The sequence below is a fragment of the Oreochromis aureus genome, linkage group 9 (assembly GCF_013358895.1).
Source record: "Oreochromis aureus strain Israel breed Guangdong linkage group 9, ZZ_aureus, whole genome shotgun sequence".
NCBI classification, from domain to species: Eukaryota; Metazoa; Chordata; class Actinopteri; order Cichliformes; family Cichlidae; genus Oreochromis; species Oreochromis aureus.
Genome location: NC_052950.1, coordinates 840,704 through 859,451, shown reverse-complemented (window position 1 = coordinate 859,451; position 18,748 = coordinate 840,704). Strand labels below are relative to the sequence as shown.

The window sequence follows — 18,748 nt, the reverse complement described above, 5'->3', positions numbered from 1 at the left end:
GCATTTGGGTCCTGCTTTTGACAACCTGACAGTGTGTAAGACAAACTGAAGTAGAATTAAATAAACTGAATGAAACGTGAATTATATCCATATGTAATTCAGTGTTCAAATGTGATGAAATTTCTAAGTTAAAAATAGCAAAGAAAATGTAATAAAGTGATGTTAAAGTTTAATGTTTAAACTTTATTAAGTGATGGCAGTAAAATAGAGAGAGGATCATAAGGTGTGAGGGGGAATTGGGTAATTAGACATGTTTGGTCCCAATGGTGAGACACAGAAGATGTGACATTAAGTAAGAGCCTGCACCATCCTGAACGTGTCCACTGATGACTCCTTCACACATAACTGTTATGATCTAGTCCCATTTCACAAGGCTCCATACTGTTCCATTTCACTGTCTCAGCCACAGATGATAACTGGTAAATGGTACATGGCCTGTATTTGTATAGCACTTTACTAGTCCCTAAGGACCCCAAAGCACTTTACACACCCAGTCATCCACCCATTCACACACACACATTCACGGCAAGCTACATTGTAGCCACAGCTGCCCTGGGGCGCACTGACAGAGGCGAGGCTGCCGGACACTGGCGCCACCGGGCCCTCTGACCACCACCAGTAGGCAACGGGTGAAGTGTCTTGCCCAAGGACACAACGACCGAGACCGTCGGAGCCGGGGCTCGAACCGGCAACCTTCCGATTACAAGACGAACTGCCAACTCTTGAGCCACGATCGCCCCCCCTAACTGGAGATAAACAAAGCTACCGAAAAATGACCTTGTAGCTCATAGACAACATGTCCTCCACCCTCTGGAGACATCAGAGCCTATAGAAGCCACGTCTAATATGAGTCCAAGTTTGACGTTTAAAAGACGTCCACAATGACCACATAGGGACTATAAATAGCCGCATATGGAGGTGCTACGGCTGTGAACACTAGACGTTCAGTAGACGTCGCCTGGTGTTACAAAACAGCTGCTTCAGTGGACCAAAATCACCAGGGGTCCAAAATTTAGATATACACGACATCCCTTATCACAGTGGGTTAGACCGGTTTAGTAAAATCCTTTTACAACAAGAAGACTTTGTGTAAGCGGGATACAGTCTGTCCACAGAAATGCACATTCACATGATCAGTAAAAATATGAAAAGAGCATTGGTGTTACTGATAAGCTGAAATATGGCTTTGAAGATGATGTAGCTGAAAATGTGAGGAATATTTTTTAAATAATCCAAGAGCGCATGCAATTAATGTAAAAAAAATCATTTTATGTATTAATAAAATACAGCAGTGGAGTACTGAAACTCCTTTAAATCACAGATAACAGAAAAGATGAATGCAGCTTTGACTTGTGAAAAGTGAAGCATACTCGTAACCCCCACAGACCTGCCCCAGCGATCCCTCACACACGACGCTAATATGGAACTATAACAGCATTGTTTTCCATAAACATTGACAGCATATCTCAGCAGAAACACTGTACAAAGAGGTCAAACGAGCGAACCTGTTACCTTAAACTGCCACTGGGACTGTTACATCACACTGAACCAGCATGACACAGCTCAGACACAAAACTATTCAAGTGGGCCGTATAAACCAGTGAACCACAGCAGGTAGGTAATAACATTGTTCTGCTCTGCTTCATAATGTAGACACGTCCCAGATAATGAGAACATGAAAATCATCTGGGTTATTCTTCATGTACCAATATTCACTAATCAGTTTCTAACTTGTCCCAAAATACCAGTCGTATAAAACAGACAATGGTTAAAAAAGTTTGACTTATATTTAGATTTTGTTGACTGAAGTTTGCTCATACCACAGCACAGACCCAGTTCTCAGCCTTATAAACCTTAGGAGCTTGGAATGGAAAGCGACTGGACTTTCACTCGTCACCACTCATCAGACAAGCTTCAAAGGGTGGAGAGTCCCAGGTGGTGGTTGTCAATGAACCAAGGAGGGTTTTTTCAATTCAATTCAATTCAATTCTATTCAGTTTTATTTATATAGCACCAAATCACAACAAAAGTCGCCTCAAGGCGCTTTATATTGTACAGTAGATAGCACAATAATAAATACAGAGAAAAACCCAACAATCATATGACCCCCTATGAGCAAGCACTTTGGCGACAGTGGGAAGGAAAAACTCCCTTTAACAGGAAGAAACCTCCGGCAGAACCAGGCTCAGGAGGGGCGGGGCCATCTGCTGCGACCGGTTGGGGTGAAAGAAGAAAAACAGGATAAAGACATGCTGTGGAAGAGAGACAGAGATTAATAACAGATATGATTCGATGCAGAGAGGTGTATTAACACATAGTGAGTGAGAAAGGTGACTGGAAGGAAAAACTCAATGCATCATGGGAATCCCCGGCAGCCTCACGCCTATTGCAGCATAACTAAGGGAGGATTCAGGGTCACCTGGTCCAGCCCTAACTATATGCTTTAGCAAAAGGAAAGTTTGAAGCCTAATCTTGAAAGTAGAGATAGTGTCTGTCTCCTGAATCCAAACTGGAAGCTGGTTCCACAGAAGAGGGGCCTGAAAACTGAAGGCTCTGCCTCCCATTCTACTTTTAAATACTCTAGGAACAACAAGTAGGCCTGCAGTGCAAGAGCGAAGTGCTCTAATGGGGTGATATGGTACTACAAGGTCATTAAGATAAGATGGGGCCTGATTATTTAAGACCTTGTATGTGAGGAGCAGGATTTTGAATTCAATTCTGGATTTAACAGGAAGCCAATGAAGGGAAGCCAAAACAGGAGAAATCTGCTCTCTCTTTCTAGTCCCTGTCAGGACTCTTGCTGCAGCATTTTGGATCAGCTGAAGGCTTTTCAGCGAGTTTTAGGACATCCTGATAATAAAGAATTACAGTAGTCCAGCCTGGAAGTAATAAATGCATGAACTAGTTTTTCAGCATCACTCTGAGACAGGATATTTCTAATTTTAGAGATGTTGCGCAAATGGAAGAAAGCAGTCTTACATATTTGTTTAATATGTGCATTGAAGGACATGTCTTGGTCAAAAATGACTCCAAGGTTCCTCACAGCATTACTGGAGGCCAAGGTAATGCCATCCAGAGTAAGAATCTGCTTAGATACCATATTTCTAAGATTTTCAGGGCCGAGTACAATAACCTCAGTTTGATCTGAATTAAGAAGCAGAAAGTTAGCGGCCATCCAGGTCTTTATGTCTTTAAGACATTCCTGCAGTTTAACTAATTGGTGTGTGTTACCTGGCTTCATGGATAGATAGAGCTGCGTGTCATCTGCATAGCAGTGAAAATTTATGCTATGTCTTCTAATGATGCTGCCTAGGGAAGCATGTATAATGTAAACAGAATTGGTCCTAGCACTGAACCCTGTGGAACACCATAACTGACCTTAGTGTGTGAAGAGGACTCTCCATTTACTTGAACAAATTGGAGTCTATTAGATAGATATGATACAAACCACTGCAGTGCAGTACCTGTAATACCTACAGCATGTTCTAATCGCTCTAATAGGATATTATGGTCAACAGTATCAAACGCAGCACTGAGGTCTAGCAGGACAAGCACAGAGATGAGTCCACTGTCAGAGGCCATAAGAAGATCATTTGTAACCTTCACTAAAGCCGTTTCTGTGCTGTGATGAGCTCTGAAACCTGACTGAAACTCTTCAAATAAGCCATTCCTCTGCAGATGATCTGTTAGCTGTTTGACAACTACTCTTTCAAGGATGTTTGATATGAAAGGAAGGTTGGAGATTGGCCTATAATTAGCTAAGACAGCTGGGTCTATAGATGCTTTTTAAGTAAAGGTTTAACTACAGCCAGCTTGAAGGCCTGTGGTACATAGCCGATTATTAGAGATAGGTTGATCATATTTAAGATCGAAGAATTAATTAATGGCAGGACTTCTTTGAGCAGTTTTGTAGGAATGGGGTCTAAAAGACACGTTGATGGTTTGGAGGAATTAATTATTGAAGTTAACTCAGAAAGATCAATTGGAGAAAACGAGTCTAACTTAACATCGATGGTACTAAAAGTAGCTGTAGATAATATTACATCTGTGGGATGATTATTGGTAATTTTTTCTCTAATGATAAGAATTTTATTTGTGAAGAAGTTCATGAAGTCATTACTAGTTAACGTTAAAGGGATTGTTGGCTCAGTAGAGCTCTGACTTTTTGTCAGCCTGGCTACACCAGGTGACACCATTGTGAGACCTTGGCTACGTCCACACTAATATGTTTTCGTTTGAAAACGCATCGTTTTCTTCCCGTTTTGGCCTCCTGGCCACACTGAGACGGCGTTTTCGCTGAAGGAAAACACAGCGTTTTGAAAACGCTCTCGAAAACACATACATTTCAAAACCGTGCTTTTTTTTCCCGTCGCAGTGTGGACAGCAAAAACTGAGACTTTTTGAAAACAATGACACATTTTAGTCGTGATGCAGTCATGTGACCAATTAAACTAAGATGGCGGAGGGCATTGCACAGCAGTTGCTTTGCTTGACAGCCGTGTTAAAGATTAATATCAGTCTGTACATGCTCCAGATAGCTTTTCTTCAAATTCTTTAATTCTCACTCGCTTTTGCAACTTTGTACTTTTGTGTTACTCGCAGCAACAACTCCACCTCATTGTCAGTCCATTTAAAAAACTCGGTGCTTTTCCTCGACATTTTGACGCAACATTTCAAAGAGCCGGAAAGTAAATAAGCGGCAGACAGAAATGAGGCAGGTCGAATCGTCTTGCGCTTCACGCATGCGCAGGACTGGAACGTGAGCGTTTTCAGCCGTTTCAATGTGGATGCGCAACTCTGTGAAAACGACTGAAAACGATAGTGTGGACGTGGAACGTTTTCAGATGAAAACACCGTTTTCAAATCTATCTGGGCTAGTGTGGACGTAGCCCTTGCCTCACCCTATCATGTGGGCGCTAATGCATCTGGGAAAGGATCTCAAAGCTGCATTGTAGGTGGCAGACAGGTTGTGTCGTAAGCCCCGCCCTCTGTTCAAAGATGGTCGTTCACAGCTTCTTTCACACCATCTGTGCTCTCTGTCCAAAATGTGAGCGCTGGCACCCTTAAAGAGTGACCTTTAACCTCTGGATGCAGATGTTCAGCTGAGTCTTGTCCTGTCAAGGTGGCTCTTCGATGTGGTGTGTTTATGAAGTGGCTGTTTGGTTCAGTGGGAGAAACGTTTCATCACTCCTTCAGTCCCAGAAGTCGACCTCAGTCTGACAAAATCTTTCTCCCACTGAAAACGTCCAGATGAACACAGTCAGCTCTTTGGGATTTCCTCACCTGGATGATTGAGCATGCATACAAACACACCCACAACATGAGCACCTGCATCCTTTCATCAAATATCAGGTCAAGTTATCATCATAAGCTACTATCAGTCAGCCATGTTCATGTCACTGAAATCTCCAGCTTTAGGTTCAGTGTAGCTCATTAGCTTCATGGCCTTTTCTCTGAGACCTCCACACCACAACCCACAGGACCAAAAGGTCAGCTGCTAAGGCCCTGGTTTCACACACCAGGTCCTGCCAGTTCACAGGAGAGGACTGAATTCATTTTGGACAGGTAGCTTAAACTCTCTAGCCAATAAAAATGGTTTAATCAAATATGCAGAGTTTACAAACAAAACACAGAAAAGGTGATTTATTAAAACACAACACATGAACTTTCCTAGATTTCTGGTTTATGACCATTAGCCAATAAAGGAATATTGGCAGGTTTTAAAGCTTGTCTCAGTGTCCCAACTGAGACTTACAAAAATAAACATTTAAACTTTCTGTTGCTAGATGAGGTTCAAATCACATAGAGTCAGGTAGCTGTAAGCAAGCAGTTATATTTTAGCTCAAGTCAATAGATTCTCATAGACACAAAGGGTCTTGTATGACCTGTTGGACAAACTCTTCTACATCCAATCATCTTTTACGAGGTCTGATTCATTTCTTTTTTCAGCATCACACAAGTTACAAACAGCAGAAACGGGTAACAACAGTTTTTGAATATTTGTGACTCAAATATGAGCCAGAGTCCTTCAGGAAGTCCAGCGCCACCAGGCCACCTTCATACGGTCCCACACAGCGTCTAAAGAGTCAAAAGCAGGTCGCACGTCCAGGATGGAGAACTGGTAGGTGTCCTTGTTGATTTCTCCATCATAATAGTCAATGATGTAGCGCACCTCCTTCCCACAGCGGTCAACGATCCAGTCGTGACGGTCAAATGGCAGCTCGTAGCTGCAGAGAGACAAACTCAATTAGTCACCAGGATCTTCCCCAACATGAGGTTTACATGCATCATGTTTTAATGGACCGCTGTATGAGTCGCTTTGCGTGGCATGTCCGCATTTCCCTGATTTCATTATAGCGGACCAGCAGCTGCCAATGCAGACCCGAACGAGAAACATCACACACAGACACCACGAGAGCAGCCAAAACTATTAAATGTGCATCAGGAGGTTTCAGTCTCACCCCATCCAGTGTCGGAGGCGGGCCCTGGGGGAGTACTCTTTGGCCTTCCCACCGAATCTCCTCAGAGTTGGTCCACATGGACATTCACTATACGAGGTAAAATATTCATCAGTTAAGGCTCAACTCTCTGACCAACATGCAGCTCATTGCAAACCATCGTGGGGTTTTTCTTTAAACTGACTCACTGAGCATGCAGAGCCTCCCACTTCAGGATCTCTTGCCAGGCCTGCTCATTGTTCTGATTGTGGATTTTAATTATGTTGGTCATGTCACCTTTGCCTAGGTCATCATCTCGCCAGCGCCACCTGCAGCACAGGATCGAACAAAGGAAACAGTCTCTTTAGCAGTTATTTCTCCATCACTGTGCTACTGCAATAATTAAAGCTACTGATATGTGAAATCCAAGCATTTTTAAAAACACTGACTTTTAGGTTCAATGAGACACTAAATAGAAGTTCATAGTTTCCAATATCGTAGCCTGAAGTAGTCTTAACACCAGCCAACTGACCCCTTCCTCAGCATGGCGTTCCAGAACATCTGCTCCGACGGGTACACCCAGTTCTTCTCTGTGCCGTGACGTGGAATAGTCGACTCCTCTCTTTTGACGGAGAGTTCAAAGGGCTGGTCTGGAGCTGGCGTTTGGTTGGGAGGAGGCATCTGCACACGTGGAAAAAGATAAACTAATTATATAGTCTGAGCTATGATCTTAATAACATGGAAAAGATGTCAAGCATGACAGCACAAGTCATCCCAGAGAGAACATGCTCAGTGCTACATACATGTGTTTCATACCTGTGGTCAAGTGTTGAAACAACTGAAAAGCTCACATAACAAAGCTGCTTCTCTTTTGTTGTGCTTGGTGTTGTTGGGAAGTAACACTAACATGTTGTTGTCAGCTGGTTGAATACATGAGCACACAAACTAGAGCCACCGCAGACTACAACAGTGCGTACCAGCAGATGAGGCCAGTGTAGCAGAACTAAAACAAATTAAGCATCAGGCAACCGTAGCTTAAAACATAAAAGTCATTTCTAAAATAAAGCCTCTTTGCTCCTGATCAAAGCTGCACAGGTACCATATTTGCTGGATCGATGTCGCCCTTCGTGATTGCTGCAGCTCTCATGGGACACTCCACAAAGTTGTACGCCTGATCCTGGTGGGTCGGACCTGCAGGAGAACACGAGCGAGCCACAGGTTTGATCATTTCATTAAAACAATCATCTGAACGTAGAAATATGTTGCAGTGCAGGAAAAACACAGTCTATCCTTTAGACTGACGTACCGACCTTTTTCAGCCTGAGCTTGATGCATGGGACATTGTGAAGGTGGAGATGCTAAGAAAAAAAGAAATACACAACCACAGTCAAAATATAATTCAACACCATTCAATAAAACTTGTACAGTTTATGATGAGAGCAAATGACCTATATAATACCATGAAATGCAGTTTTCTGTGGCACTCTGACTAAAACACTATCTGTGTGTGCAAGACCTCCTCTCTGACACAAGCTATTTCTTTTTTAATTGCTCGAGTTAAGGGTGTCACAGTATACTAATATTTATGATAACCCTGTTATCTTCCCCATACAGTGGAAGAAATTCATTTTCAGCCTGATGTTAGCTGCTCTGCCATAGCTTGGCTTACAGCGGCTTGTCGATATGGATTTAACTGTATTCAGACAGTTTTTTGAGTGTTTGTTTTAATCAGTGCAATACGAAATCTATAAAGCTAACAAACTAAACAGACAGATAATGGTGAATAAAAAATGTTTTACATATTAACAGCCACTGTGATGCCTCTTTAGAGTGATTATCAGATTTTCCATTCCTGGCTTGTCGCCATTCCTCAGAGTATTTTATGAATGTGCAGTAAGGAGCAATAAAAAAATATCTGTTTAAAAATTGTATGCCATCTTCACCTTGCACTTACAAAGGAGAATTTGGAAAAAGAAATTCTGACCAGCATTTCACGCTATGACATCCTGACTGTAATGAAACTACAGTACCTTTGACAGGCTGAGCTTCCTCCTGCACTGGACAGCGCTGAGCAGAGACGGTCTTCATAGCCTCAGCTTTGACTACAGAGGGCTCTGCTGTGGACCAGGAGGATCCCATGTTAGCCTGTCTGACAGGGAAACAAATACACCCAGGACATTAGATTTAAAGCACTTTGGCACGTGTACAAGAAAAAGTCAAGATCATCAGAGAACCTCTATGGACGCTCAGCCGTAACACAGCTAGGCTAATGCTGTGATCAGTGGGCTGTGTAGGTCGTGCGTTTATTGAAAACTGCCGTTATATCGGTAACCCTCGGTAACCTCAGGTTTAGCTGTAGTGCAACTAACCGGGCCAAAACTAGCCTCCGCCTGGTTATCCTAATATCACTAGCATCATGTTACAGCCCACTTCCACGCCGCGCTCATGTTCGCGTTATTCGGCTTTTCAAATAAGACTTAACAGCAACACACAGTAAAAACTGGTTGTGTAACCAGCAGCCACACTAATGTTAGCGGATGTGTGGACTTGATTAATTCAAACAGCGTATTAAGAACATATTCAGCTTTAGTTTCGTCACATAATGAACAGCAGGTTAAATCACTCACCTGTGAGAGACGACAGCAGCGCGGCAGCCTTTCGGAGAGTTTCAATGTCAACGTGCAGGACAAACTACGTTGCACAAGCAGTTGTGCTCAGCGCGTGCTGTACGTAAGCCAACAGCGTCACAACGCATTGCTCAGGAAGTTGAAAGACGTGACCCGGAAGTTACTGCGGGATTTTTTTTTCTCGTCGAACTTTATTAGCACTTCAAACATTACAGGATTCAATGAATAAAAATGTCGGGGGGTTAAAGACGCAGGCTGGGGTTGAATCACCAGAAGAATTGCTTTTATATTATGGGACTGTTGTATAGTTTGAAAATATTGTCTAGTTTCATTCATAAAGCATTGAAAAGACGGTTTTGCATTAGAAAATTTGGATTCGTGTCTATGAAATTTAACTAGTAAAATGAGTAATATAATGAAATAAAATTAGTTTTGCCTATTTGTAGGGTAATCACAAAAGCCAGATAATATTTTTTTCATAACAGAGAGAGAAGTCAGAATAGATAAAAAACAAAAGTACAAAAATCTTGTTAGAAAAGAGAAGTGCATAAGCAGCACAAAGATAAGTGAGAACTATCCTCTTTCTGACGGCTACAAAATGAACAGTTGACATCAGTCTTTTTTATATTGTAAAAGAAAAGTTTTGGTGGGGTAAAACCAATGAATGATTTTAAAAGATGTTTGCTTTACTTTGTTGGTTAGCAGACATTTCCTGTGGAACGCCAGGACTGCCATAATGAATTAATTAAATACACCATGAAATGATTAATTAAATGTGGCAATAATTAATTAAAATTGGAAATAATTAATTAAATAAATATTTTTGACACATTTAATTAATTAATTTTTGACACATTTAATTAATTATTTATTTATTTCACATTTTAATTAATTATTTCCACATTTACATAATTTTTTAATGGTGTATTTAATTAATTCATTATGGCAGTCTTGGCGTTCCATAGATTTCAATGGTAAGGTCCAAATTTTCTTCCACTCCAGGTCCCAGTATAAATTATTCCAGTAAGCAATGGCCACTGGGACACCAGTTCTGTCTTTCTGAAAAAGAGTTCGTATGTCACGGTTGTTTTTCTTCTTTAAAGTGAAAACAGTTCTGGTAACAGCAGGATCTAGTTGTAGAGGGGTCAGATCATTAACAACAGAATATCTGTACAGTCTTAAAATTACCAGTAGGGATAGCATCAAACACTGGCATATTCCTTTGGTGGAACAGGAAGACCATATATACTCAAAAATTCAGAGTAAGAAATTAAACCTAAATTTGGATTAAGAAGTTGCAAAACAAGATGAATCCTATGAATAAAGCAGTCGCCTAAAAATAAAGACTTGTGTTTGTATAAAATGTCTCTGTTGTTCCAAATATCATATCTGTGTGGAGAAAAGTTGTGTTTATAAAGCAGTGACGAGGAAAAACGTTTCTGTTTATTAAATTAGGACAGTTTTAAGGGGATTTTATAAATGTTGTAGTTACAAAGTAAAACAAAGTTAAGACCACCATTTATTTCACCAAATTGATGTTGTGTTCCTGAGAAAATGTTTGATCCAGTTTATTTTAAACACACTGTTTATTGTAGAAAAGTCAAGTTTACGGCACCATGTTGGTTTGAGTTGGATACAACTGATCTCTTAATATAATATAATCTATTCTTCCATATAAAGTTATAAAGGAGTCTGTCAATATCCACCAGGGTTTCTTTATTTACATCAAGAGACAAAGCTGCATAAGTCCATCGAGATAATCCCTCCGCTCTGGTGATAAAACTCTGGAGACAAGCATTTAGTTTATCTTAGGGTGACCATATTTTGATTTCCAAAAAAGAGGACACTTAGCTCAGTCATGAAGAACTTGCTTAAAGAAACATATTTAACATATTTAAACAATGCCTTCTCTGTCCGTTTAATGAATTATGAATTATGAAATATGTCATATAGGCTTTTACAAGCCAACAAGTGCAAAAAAAAAACAAACTTAAAAACCTCTGGAATTAAATAATGGTACAGAAATAATGCCTCACCTGCATAAGAAAAATTATCAGTACTGGGTCGGTATGAGGGCTGGACTGGGACAAAAAATCAGCCCGGGCATTTTGACTAGAGACCGGCCCACCAGGTATTATAAGAAAAGCCATAAAGCCTTTGAATGAAAACAAACGCTGTTGTGACAGTGATGTACACGGTCTTATTGGTATGTGTATGATTTCTATACATTTTACATCAGATGAAAACTTTGGTTGTAAGATTCAGGAAATTATTTATTAAAAGCGAGACATTTTAAATGAGGATAAGAAAGAAAAGTATTTCTTTGTGCCCCCCTTTCCCTGTTAATGCCCTACCTGGCCCCCTGGCAAAACTTTGCTAGACCCGCCCCTGCACAGTTACCAGCTGTCAGCTACAAAGGATCCTGGTGTTATTTGTCTCTCAGAAACAGTTCATAACTTCAACTCATCCATGTCACCTAAAAGGTAAACCTGTTTCTCCATCACCTGTTCAGCTCTGATGATTCAGTGAGAACATCTCCTGGTTTCATCTTCATGTTTCCCTCTCACCACATATCCAAACCGATATCATATCACTATCAGTAACATCACAGCACCCACCCAGCTGTATAGAAACTCCATCATGCTAGCTAGTACGCAGTACGAGTTATTGTAACTGACTGTAAAGAGTAAGCACAAAACGAAAATAAACTCCACCTAAACTTGGTTTATATCTGACCCAGATAGACTGCAGGTCATAACTTCTTACCTGAAGTTCAGTTCACCTGACACTCGGACCGGCGGCTGCCTCGGGTCTCTCCTCCTCCTGCCTCCCCTTTCCCTCATCCGCCTGCTGCCTCTGTGGAAACTCCGCCATAGCCACCACCAAACAACTGAGTTATTTTTACACATCAGCCAGCATCTGGCCAATCCACCACCTCTCATTGTTTATACTGTTAAAAAACAACAACAACAACAACAACAAAACCATAAAAACGAAAAATCACCATCGGCCCACCGGTGGCCAGTCCAGCTATGTTCGGTACGAGGGAAATTTCTTTTGCAGTTCGTCTGAATGATGCACTTGCGCTTTGGGATCTTTTAAACATCATTAGGCGCGTTGCTGTGCACTGTCAGTCCCATCTGTCAGCGCAGAACAAGCACTCACAAAACAGCAGTTCGGGGATGACGTCTCACACATGCGTCCTCTGTCGGAATATAGGAAAACCTGGACATTTTTATCAATCTCGAAAATTCCCCCGGACAGAACGTGAAAAGTGGACATGTCCGGGGGAAAGAGGACGGTTGGTCACCCTAGTTTATCTTGTGTTTTATGCAAACTTGGAATAAAATTAAGTGAACATCTAGAGGACTGATTCGTATTAATGATGACGCCAAGGTAAGTGATGGAAAAAAAAACAGGTTTTGTTTGCGTTCTTAGCAAGCTAGAGCCATTCAGGCATCACTACAATACAGCATAATAAACGTTTTCTGCACTTAAAAACACATTCATGGACTGAGCCTGATCAGTGCTCTGTATATGGCTTATTCAGTGAGTTGCACTACGGTGGCAGTAAAGATTACAAGTTTACAGTTTTACTACTGTTTATTTTCAGTGCCTCCATCTTGGATCGCTAACTCGGAGTATATTGCGCGTAACAACAACAAAGACTGTTAAAGTGTTCCCAAACCAGAAGCATGTATGTATGCATGTACGGATGCAAATATGTATATATACATATATGTATGTATGTGCGTGTATGTTTGCAGGTGTATGTATAACTTGTACATATCTTTCTTGTGTAAATGTAAATTTGTCTGTTATTGTGTAAATACTTACGCTATTGTGTACTCCACACACACGAAGAGATGCCAAACTGCCTCTCACTGTTCTTGTAACAGTGACAATAAAAAGCTATTCTATTCTATTCTATTCTATTCTATTGGTCTGCACTGACTTTCCATTACAAACCTAGAGGTGCTGACTATTATATTAATCTTTTTTTAAATCTAGAGAAAACCTTTGTGTCATTATAAGCTGCCTTCTAACATCCAGAGATTTACATGATCTGATTCACACTGTATAGTAAGCTTCATACACTTAAGCATAAATAGTCGTGTCGGAAATCATCTTTTAATACAAACATTATGTACAACATTATTATTGAACAAAGATTATTGAACAAAAACAAACAGATCACATGTTAGAATGATTTTATTTTTGTAGTAGGCCCCTAAGACTTACAATATGCAGTTGGCGTTTAGAATAGAGTTGAATAAATGTTAAAAACATGATCTGATCATTTCTGAAACAGCCTTCAGGAGGATAACCATGTAGAGCATCAACAGAGATCCAGAGGTTTCTGCTCCCAGTAAACATGCTCACACTTTCCTCCTGGATTAAAATCTTTCTAATGTTAAGCTTTTAAAATCAACATTAGGGACTGTTACGACCTGGCTCAAAGGCCGCAACATAAAAAAAGAGATGAACACCAGATTGTGGGTGAGAAGAGGTTTTTCTTAAAATGGCATAGCAGGTTCGCTAAAATGGCTGGTGCCACCAATGCAAAGACAAGTGAGCTCCCAGAAAGCTTGCCTCAGGTATGCCTTTATCCACCCCTGGCTAGGTGTGGCCAATTAGCACCAGCTGAACACATTAAGATGGTTAGGGGCTGCAGAGGGACGTAACAGGGACTAAAGGCTGCCTGCGAGTCCCGGCAGTGGCTCTGGTCTAAGCCTGCTCCTGTTGCCTAGCAACCATGACACTATAGCATGACATGTTGTGTTTTACAAAGATGTTTTGTTGGGTGGAAATCTTGACTTTAGTTTTTCCTTTTTCCTTTTCTTTTTTTTACTTTTACTGAAGAAAACTGATATGTTTCATGGGTACATATTAGAGATGGACCGATCCGATATTAGGTATCGGTATCGGTCCGATACTGACGTAAATTACTGGATCGGATATCGGAGAGAAATAAAAAATGTAATCCGATTCATTAAATATCAAAAAAGGACCTCACAAAACTTGCGACACGGCGTAACTTGCCCCATAACCGTAGCACGTCGGAGCAGTGTGCTCACGTGGTAGAGCGGCTGTGTGTATTTGGAGCCTCGCTAGCAATCCAGCATTTCATCTCTGAGGAAGTTATCCCAGAGAGAAGTAAAGCAACTGTGTAAGTTCATCTCTGAATGTTTGTAAAGCGTTCCCACGTTAAGCTTAACAACCGATATATGGAGCGACTGCCCACTTTGCACCAGAAAGAGGAAACCAGCGGCTGAACAACAGCAGCACGTTTAAGCTTGATAAGCTGTTGTTAGAATGTATTTAATATTACTTTCTACACCAGGATCCTTTCCTACGTAGCTGACGGCTGGTAACTGTGCAGGGGCGGATCTAGCAAAGTTTAGCCAGGGGGGCCGATAGGGCATGAACAGGGAAAAGGGGGCACAAAGACATAGTTTTCTTTCTTATTCTCATTTAAAATGTCTAGCTTTTAATAAATAATTATCTGAATCTTACACCCAAAGTTTTAATCTGATGTAAAATGTATAGAAGTCCATTACTGTATATAGTAACTATTAAGTCTAATATACCCTAGTAAGCTATAGTACTTTTTCCTTTGGGAACATACCATCTGTGCAGTTTGCAATTCTGTAGAAGAAAGATGTTGAATCCATTTAATTATTCTTGAAAAATAATTTATTTCTGTGCATTTTTTTTTTTCACCCTGCATCAAATTAAAGTTGATTACATCGATTAAGCATCATGAGGTGGAGGGTGGGGGGTGGTTCCCTATTTTTTTTTGCTGGGAGTTTGAACCCTATTAGTTAGGTTGCTTAATATTTCTGCTAAGTACTCTTTAAAATACCAGAATAGGGAGGAATGTGTAGGTTTAAGTTTATTAGATTGATCAGTGTTGCTGAACTATGAAATATTTTGGGTGCAGTGTATTTTTTTACATACAGGTATAACAGAATAGCTTTAGTGTTGTTGTTTATTTAAACTTGAGTATGACCTTATACAAAACGCAGCAAGATATCAAAAAAACAGTTTTATTGATTAAAAAACACACTATATCGGATTCATATCGGTATCGGCAGATATCCAAATTTATGATATCGGTATCGGTATCGGACATAAAAAAGTGGTATCGTGCCATCTCTAGTACATATCAGAAAATTAACAAGATGTGGTTATTTTGCATGATAAAAATGAGGAATTTATCTGAGGCCAAAAGACCACAGCCAAGTAAAAATAAGATTTGTTAAGCTGTGTCCCTTTACCCAAAACTAATGTAAACATTAGTTTGTAATAAGCAAATAACGTAGTTCAGGAAACCAGTGTCATTTCACTTTGAGAATATAAAACAACAGGGCCTACATTAACCATACTAATATATGAAATATACTAAAAATGACCAGTGGTGAATTTAATTCAGTTGATTGTGCTACACTCCAAATTCAAGGTACATTTATTTCAATGTTATATAACTTTCTACCTTCTTTAGTTGGGCTCATCTCAGAGACGTTGTTGTTTAAGATGAATATATATAAATATGTCATATGTTGAGACAGATATTGTTCATTTTATATATTGTCCCCACTAGATTTTTGGAAAAAGTTTTAGTTACATGTATGGGAAAAAAATAACAAGTTGTGGTTATTTTGCATGATAAAAATGAAGGAATTTTGTTGGTTGGGTGAGTAAATGCTGTATCACAGATGCTACAAATAGCTACAAACACAATATACTTTATATTTTCATGTCATAGATGAACTTACCTCGAAATAAATCTGTGAAAAACTAAACTTGTAGAAATTTTTTTGGGGTTGATTATTTCTTTGTTGTAACAATACTTCTTGGAAATAAATCTTATACTGTTGGAAAGCCTGTTTATTTTCTCTTCAATGATGAAACATTGCAAGGAAAATGAATTTGGGGTTGAGTATAAGAGTATGTGGTTTGCATCCATGAAAAACTTGCCAAACAACTTCCTCTGCTACTGACTCTTGTTTGGTGTCTCTCACTCTTTCCTAGCATCTTCCCAGCGCAGGGTCTGCTGCGTGGCTCTGTCTTCTCCATTTGGATCGGTCTTGAGTCTCCTCTGGGGTGAGATCCACTAAGTGCATGTCTTCGGTCTTTGTGTCCATCCACCGCTTCTACGGTCTTTCTCGCGGTCGGCGGCCTCCAGGGTCGAGTCGGAGGGCTGTTCTTGACACCAAATTCTCCTCACTGCACATGACGTGTCCATGCGACCATAAGCACGCTTCCCTTATCTTCTTTTCGATCAGGACAACTCCGAGTCGTTTTCGAACACCTTCATTAGTCACACGATCCAGGCGGGTTAAGCCCATCATCCACCTGAGCATCTTCATCTCCATAGCATTGAGGATCTGCAAGTGTTTCTTGGTGGCTGATGAAGCTAGCCTCCTAACGCAGGCTGTTTAAGCTAAACAAGCTGCTGTTTCACATAATAAACCCTGTCAACCACAGTATTGCCTTCTGATTTAACAGTTAAAGCAGTAGAGACGAGCTGTTTACGTGTGTGGAACTCTAGCTTCATTAACCAGGCTAGCTGTTAGCTTTTAGCTCACGGTAGCTAACCAGCGAGCAAAAGGACAGCCGAAGCTGCGGACACAACACCCACAAACTTATCTCACCACAACGTAGCGCCGAAAAAATGATGTGATTCTAGTTTAATCAAACTCAGGGCATGAGGAAAACCACCTCCATATCCCCGCAGTCATGTGACGGACCTCTCTACATGTTAGAGGTGGACAAGGCCAAGGCCCAATCCTCCTCCCCAATGTCCTAAAACTATTAAACATGTCCTCACCGCAACACGCCAGAATAAAATTTAGTTCATTAGCAAGTACTTTACTGCATGCTGAGGTGGCAATTCAGCCATTTAATTTATGTGTGTTGAACTAAGGACACATCAAAAAGTTGCTTGACACACCATTAGCCAGACATCTACCTAACCACAGCTAAAAAGAAATTTAGAGTAAACTTACCGGGACACATTTCCTCGGGTTAGACGAAATGAGTTTTTTCACATTGAAATTTCAGTTTGTTTTGGCTCTTCCTTGGGCCGCTCTGCCCGCCATAGTGTATAACTGGTCATGTGACTACATGGCTACATCTGACTGGTGAAAGAGTTAAAGGAAACTCCACTGGCGGCATGATCTATTATTAGTCGTATTATCTAATGTGTGAAATTAATTGTTTTTTAAAAAGTAACAAGTCGAATATTGCCAAATATAGCGGAGTAAAAGTAGCGTTCTTTCTTCAAAATGTACTCAAGTAAAAGTAAAAGGTATGGTGCAATAAAGTTACTTTAAAAGTACATTTTTGTCAAAAACTTACTCAAGTAAATGTAACGGAGTAAATGTAACTCGTTACTACCCACCTCTGGAACTGGTTTCACTTCAGCCAAACAGTTAAGTTATAGTTTACATCCATGTCGGTCCACTCATGATACAGTATACCAGTGTAGTCAGTTATCGCCAAAAACTCACCTTTGATTACTGACTTGCATTCACGTCATCGATGAATCCAAGTAAACATTTGTAAAATTACATTATTAATAATTTTACCAGTGTAGTCAGTTACCCACCAAATTAGTCTATGCTAGTCAGTCAGCTAAAAGTCTTTACTTTAGCTTACATCTAAGCTAAAGTTAGCATTTGTTAGCATCAACCAAGAAGATCTGAGGCTAAAATTAGGGTTAGTGTAGTGAAGTTTACAGCAGTGGTAACTGTAAAATCTAAGTATTATTTTAGAACTTATTAAAGTCCTCAAATGATCCCTTCCTATCTCTACATCAATAGAACCGTGAAGTTTTTATGTTTCCCTGTTACTTACATCACTGGCTTTAGCTTATTAGCTAGCGCAGCTGTTTAAAACCCAGAGAGAAACAGACATATAACTGTAATATTTATGAAAACTGGTCCAGCCACTGGAGGGGAAATCTGGTGATATCATAGCAAAAAATAATTTTATATTAACTCAGATGGAAAGCTTCTGTCATGTTAAACCTAAATAAAGTTGCTTTTTAAAAGAGTCAAAATATTCCTAACTTAACTGGTATCATGCGGTGATCGTGGCTCAACGACCGTCTCGGTCGTTGTGTCCTTGGGCAAGACACTTCACCTACCGCCTACTGGTGTTGGCCAGAGGGGCCGATGGTGCGATATGGCAGCCTCGCCTCTGTCAGTCTGCCCCAGGGCAGCTGTGGCTACAACTGTAGCTTGCCTCCACCAGTGTGTGAATGTGAGAGTGAATGAATAGTGGTATTGTAAAGCGCTTTGAGGGGTCCCGAAAAGCACTATATAAATGCAATCCATTATTATTATCTGCTGTAACCAGATATCAAATAAATTTAGAATTTATACACGTTCTCGCCTTTTGGGGTCGTTGCTTCCACAATGCATTGTAGTAATTTTGAAAAATACCTGTAAATGACTAATACGAAAAATTCCTTCACATTTATACAGGGAGTGCAGAATTATTAGGCAAGTTGTATTTTTGAGGAATAATTTTATTATTGAACAACAACCATGTTCTCAATGAACCCAAAAACTCATTAATATCAAAGCTGAATGTTTTTGGAAGTAGTTTTAGTTTTAGCTATTTTAGGGGATATCTGTGTGTGCAGGTGACTATTACTGTGCATAGTTATTAGGC

General features: G+C 40.2%; 1 protein-coding gene across 2 annotated transcripts; it reads right to left on the bottom strand.

Annotated features, from left to right (window-relative positions):
* Positions 1-5,575: 5,575 nt before the first annotated feature.
* LOC116331576 (cytochrome c-type heme lyase) lies at positions 5,576-9,215 on the bottom strand. 2 transcript variants are annotated; one of them, XM_031754306.2, is made up of 8 exons: positions 9,065-9,215; positions 8,468-8,586; positions 7,748-7,795; positions 7,537-7,628; positions 6,970-7,118; positions 6,647-6,766; positions 6,462-6,548; positions 5,576-6,227 (listed from the first exon to the last, which is right to left on the bottom strand). In XM_031754306.2, the coding sequence occupies exons 2-8, from the start codon at positions 8,574-8,576 to the stop codon at positions 6,029-6,031; spliced, it is 804 nt and encodes a 267-aa protein (XP_031610166.1). In that variant the 5' UTR covers positions 8,577-8,586; positions 9,065-9,215; the 3' UTR covers positions 5,576-6,028. The 2 variants fall into 2 exon arrangements, with proteins under 2 accessions (XP_031610166.1, XP_031610167.1); XM_031754307.2 differs by having other exon boundaries at positions 8,468-8,582; positions 9,065-9,213.
* Between the last annotated feature and the right edge of the window lie 9,533 nt (positions 9,216-18,748).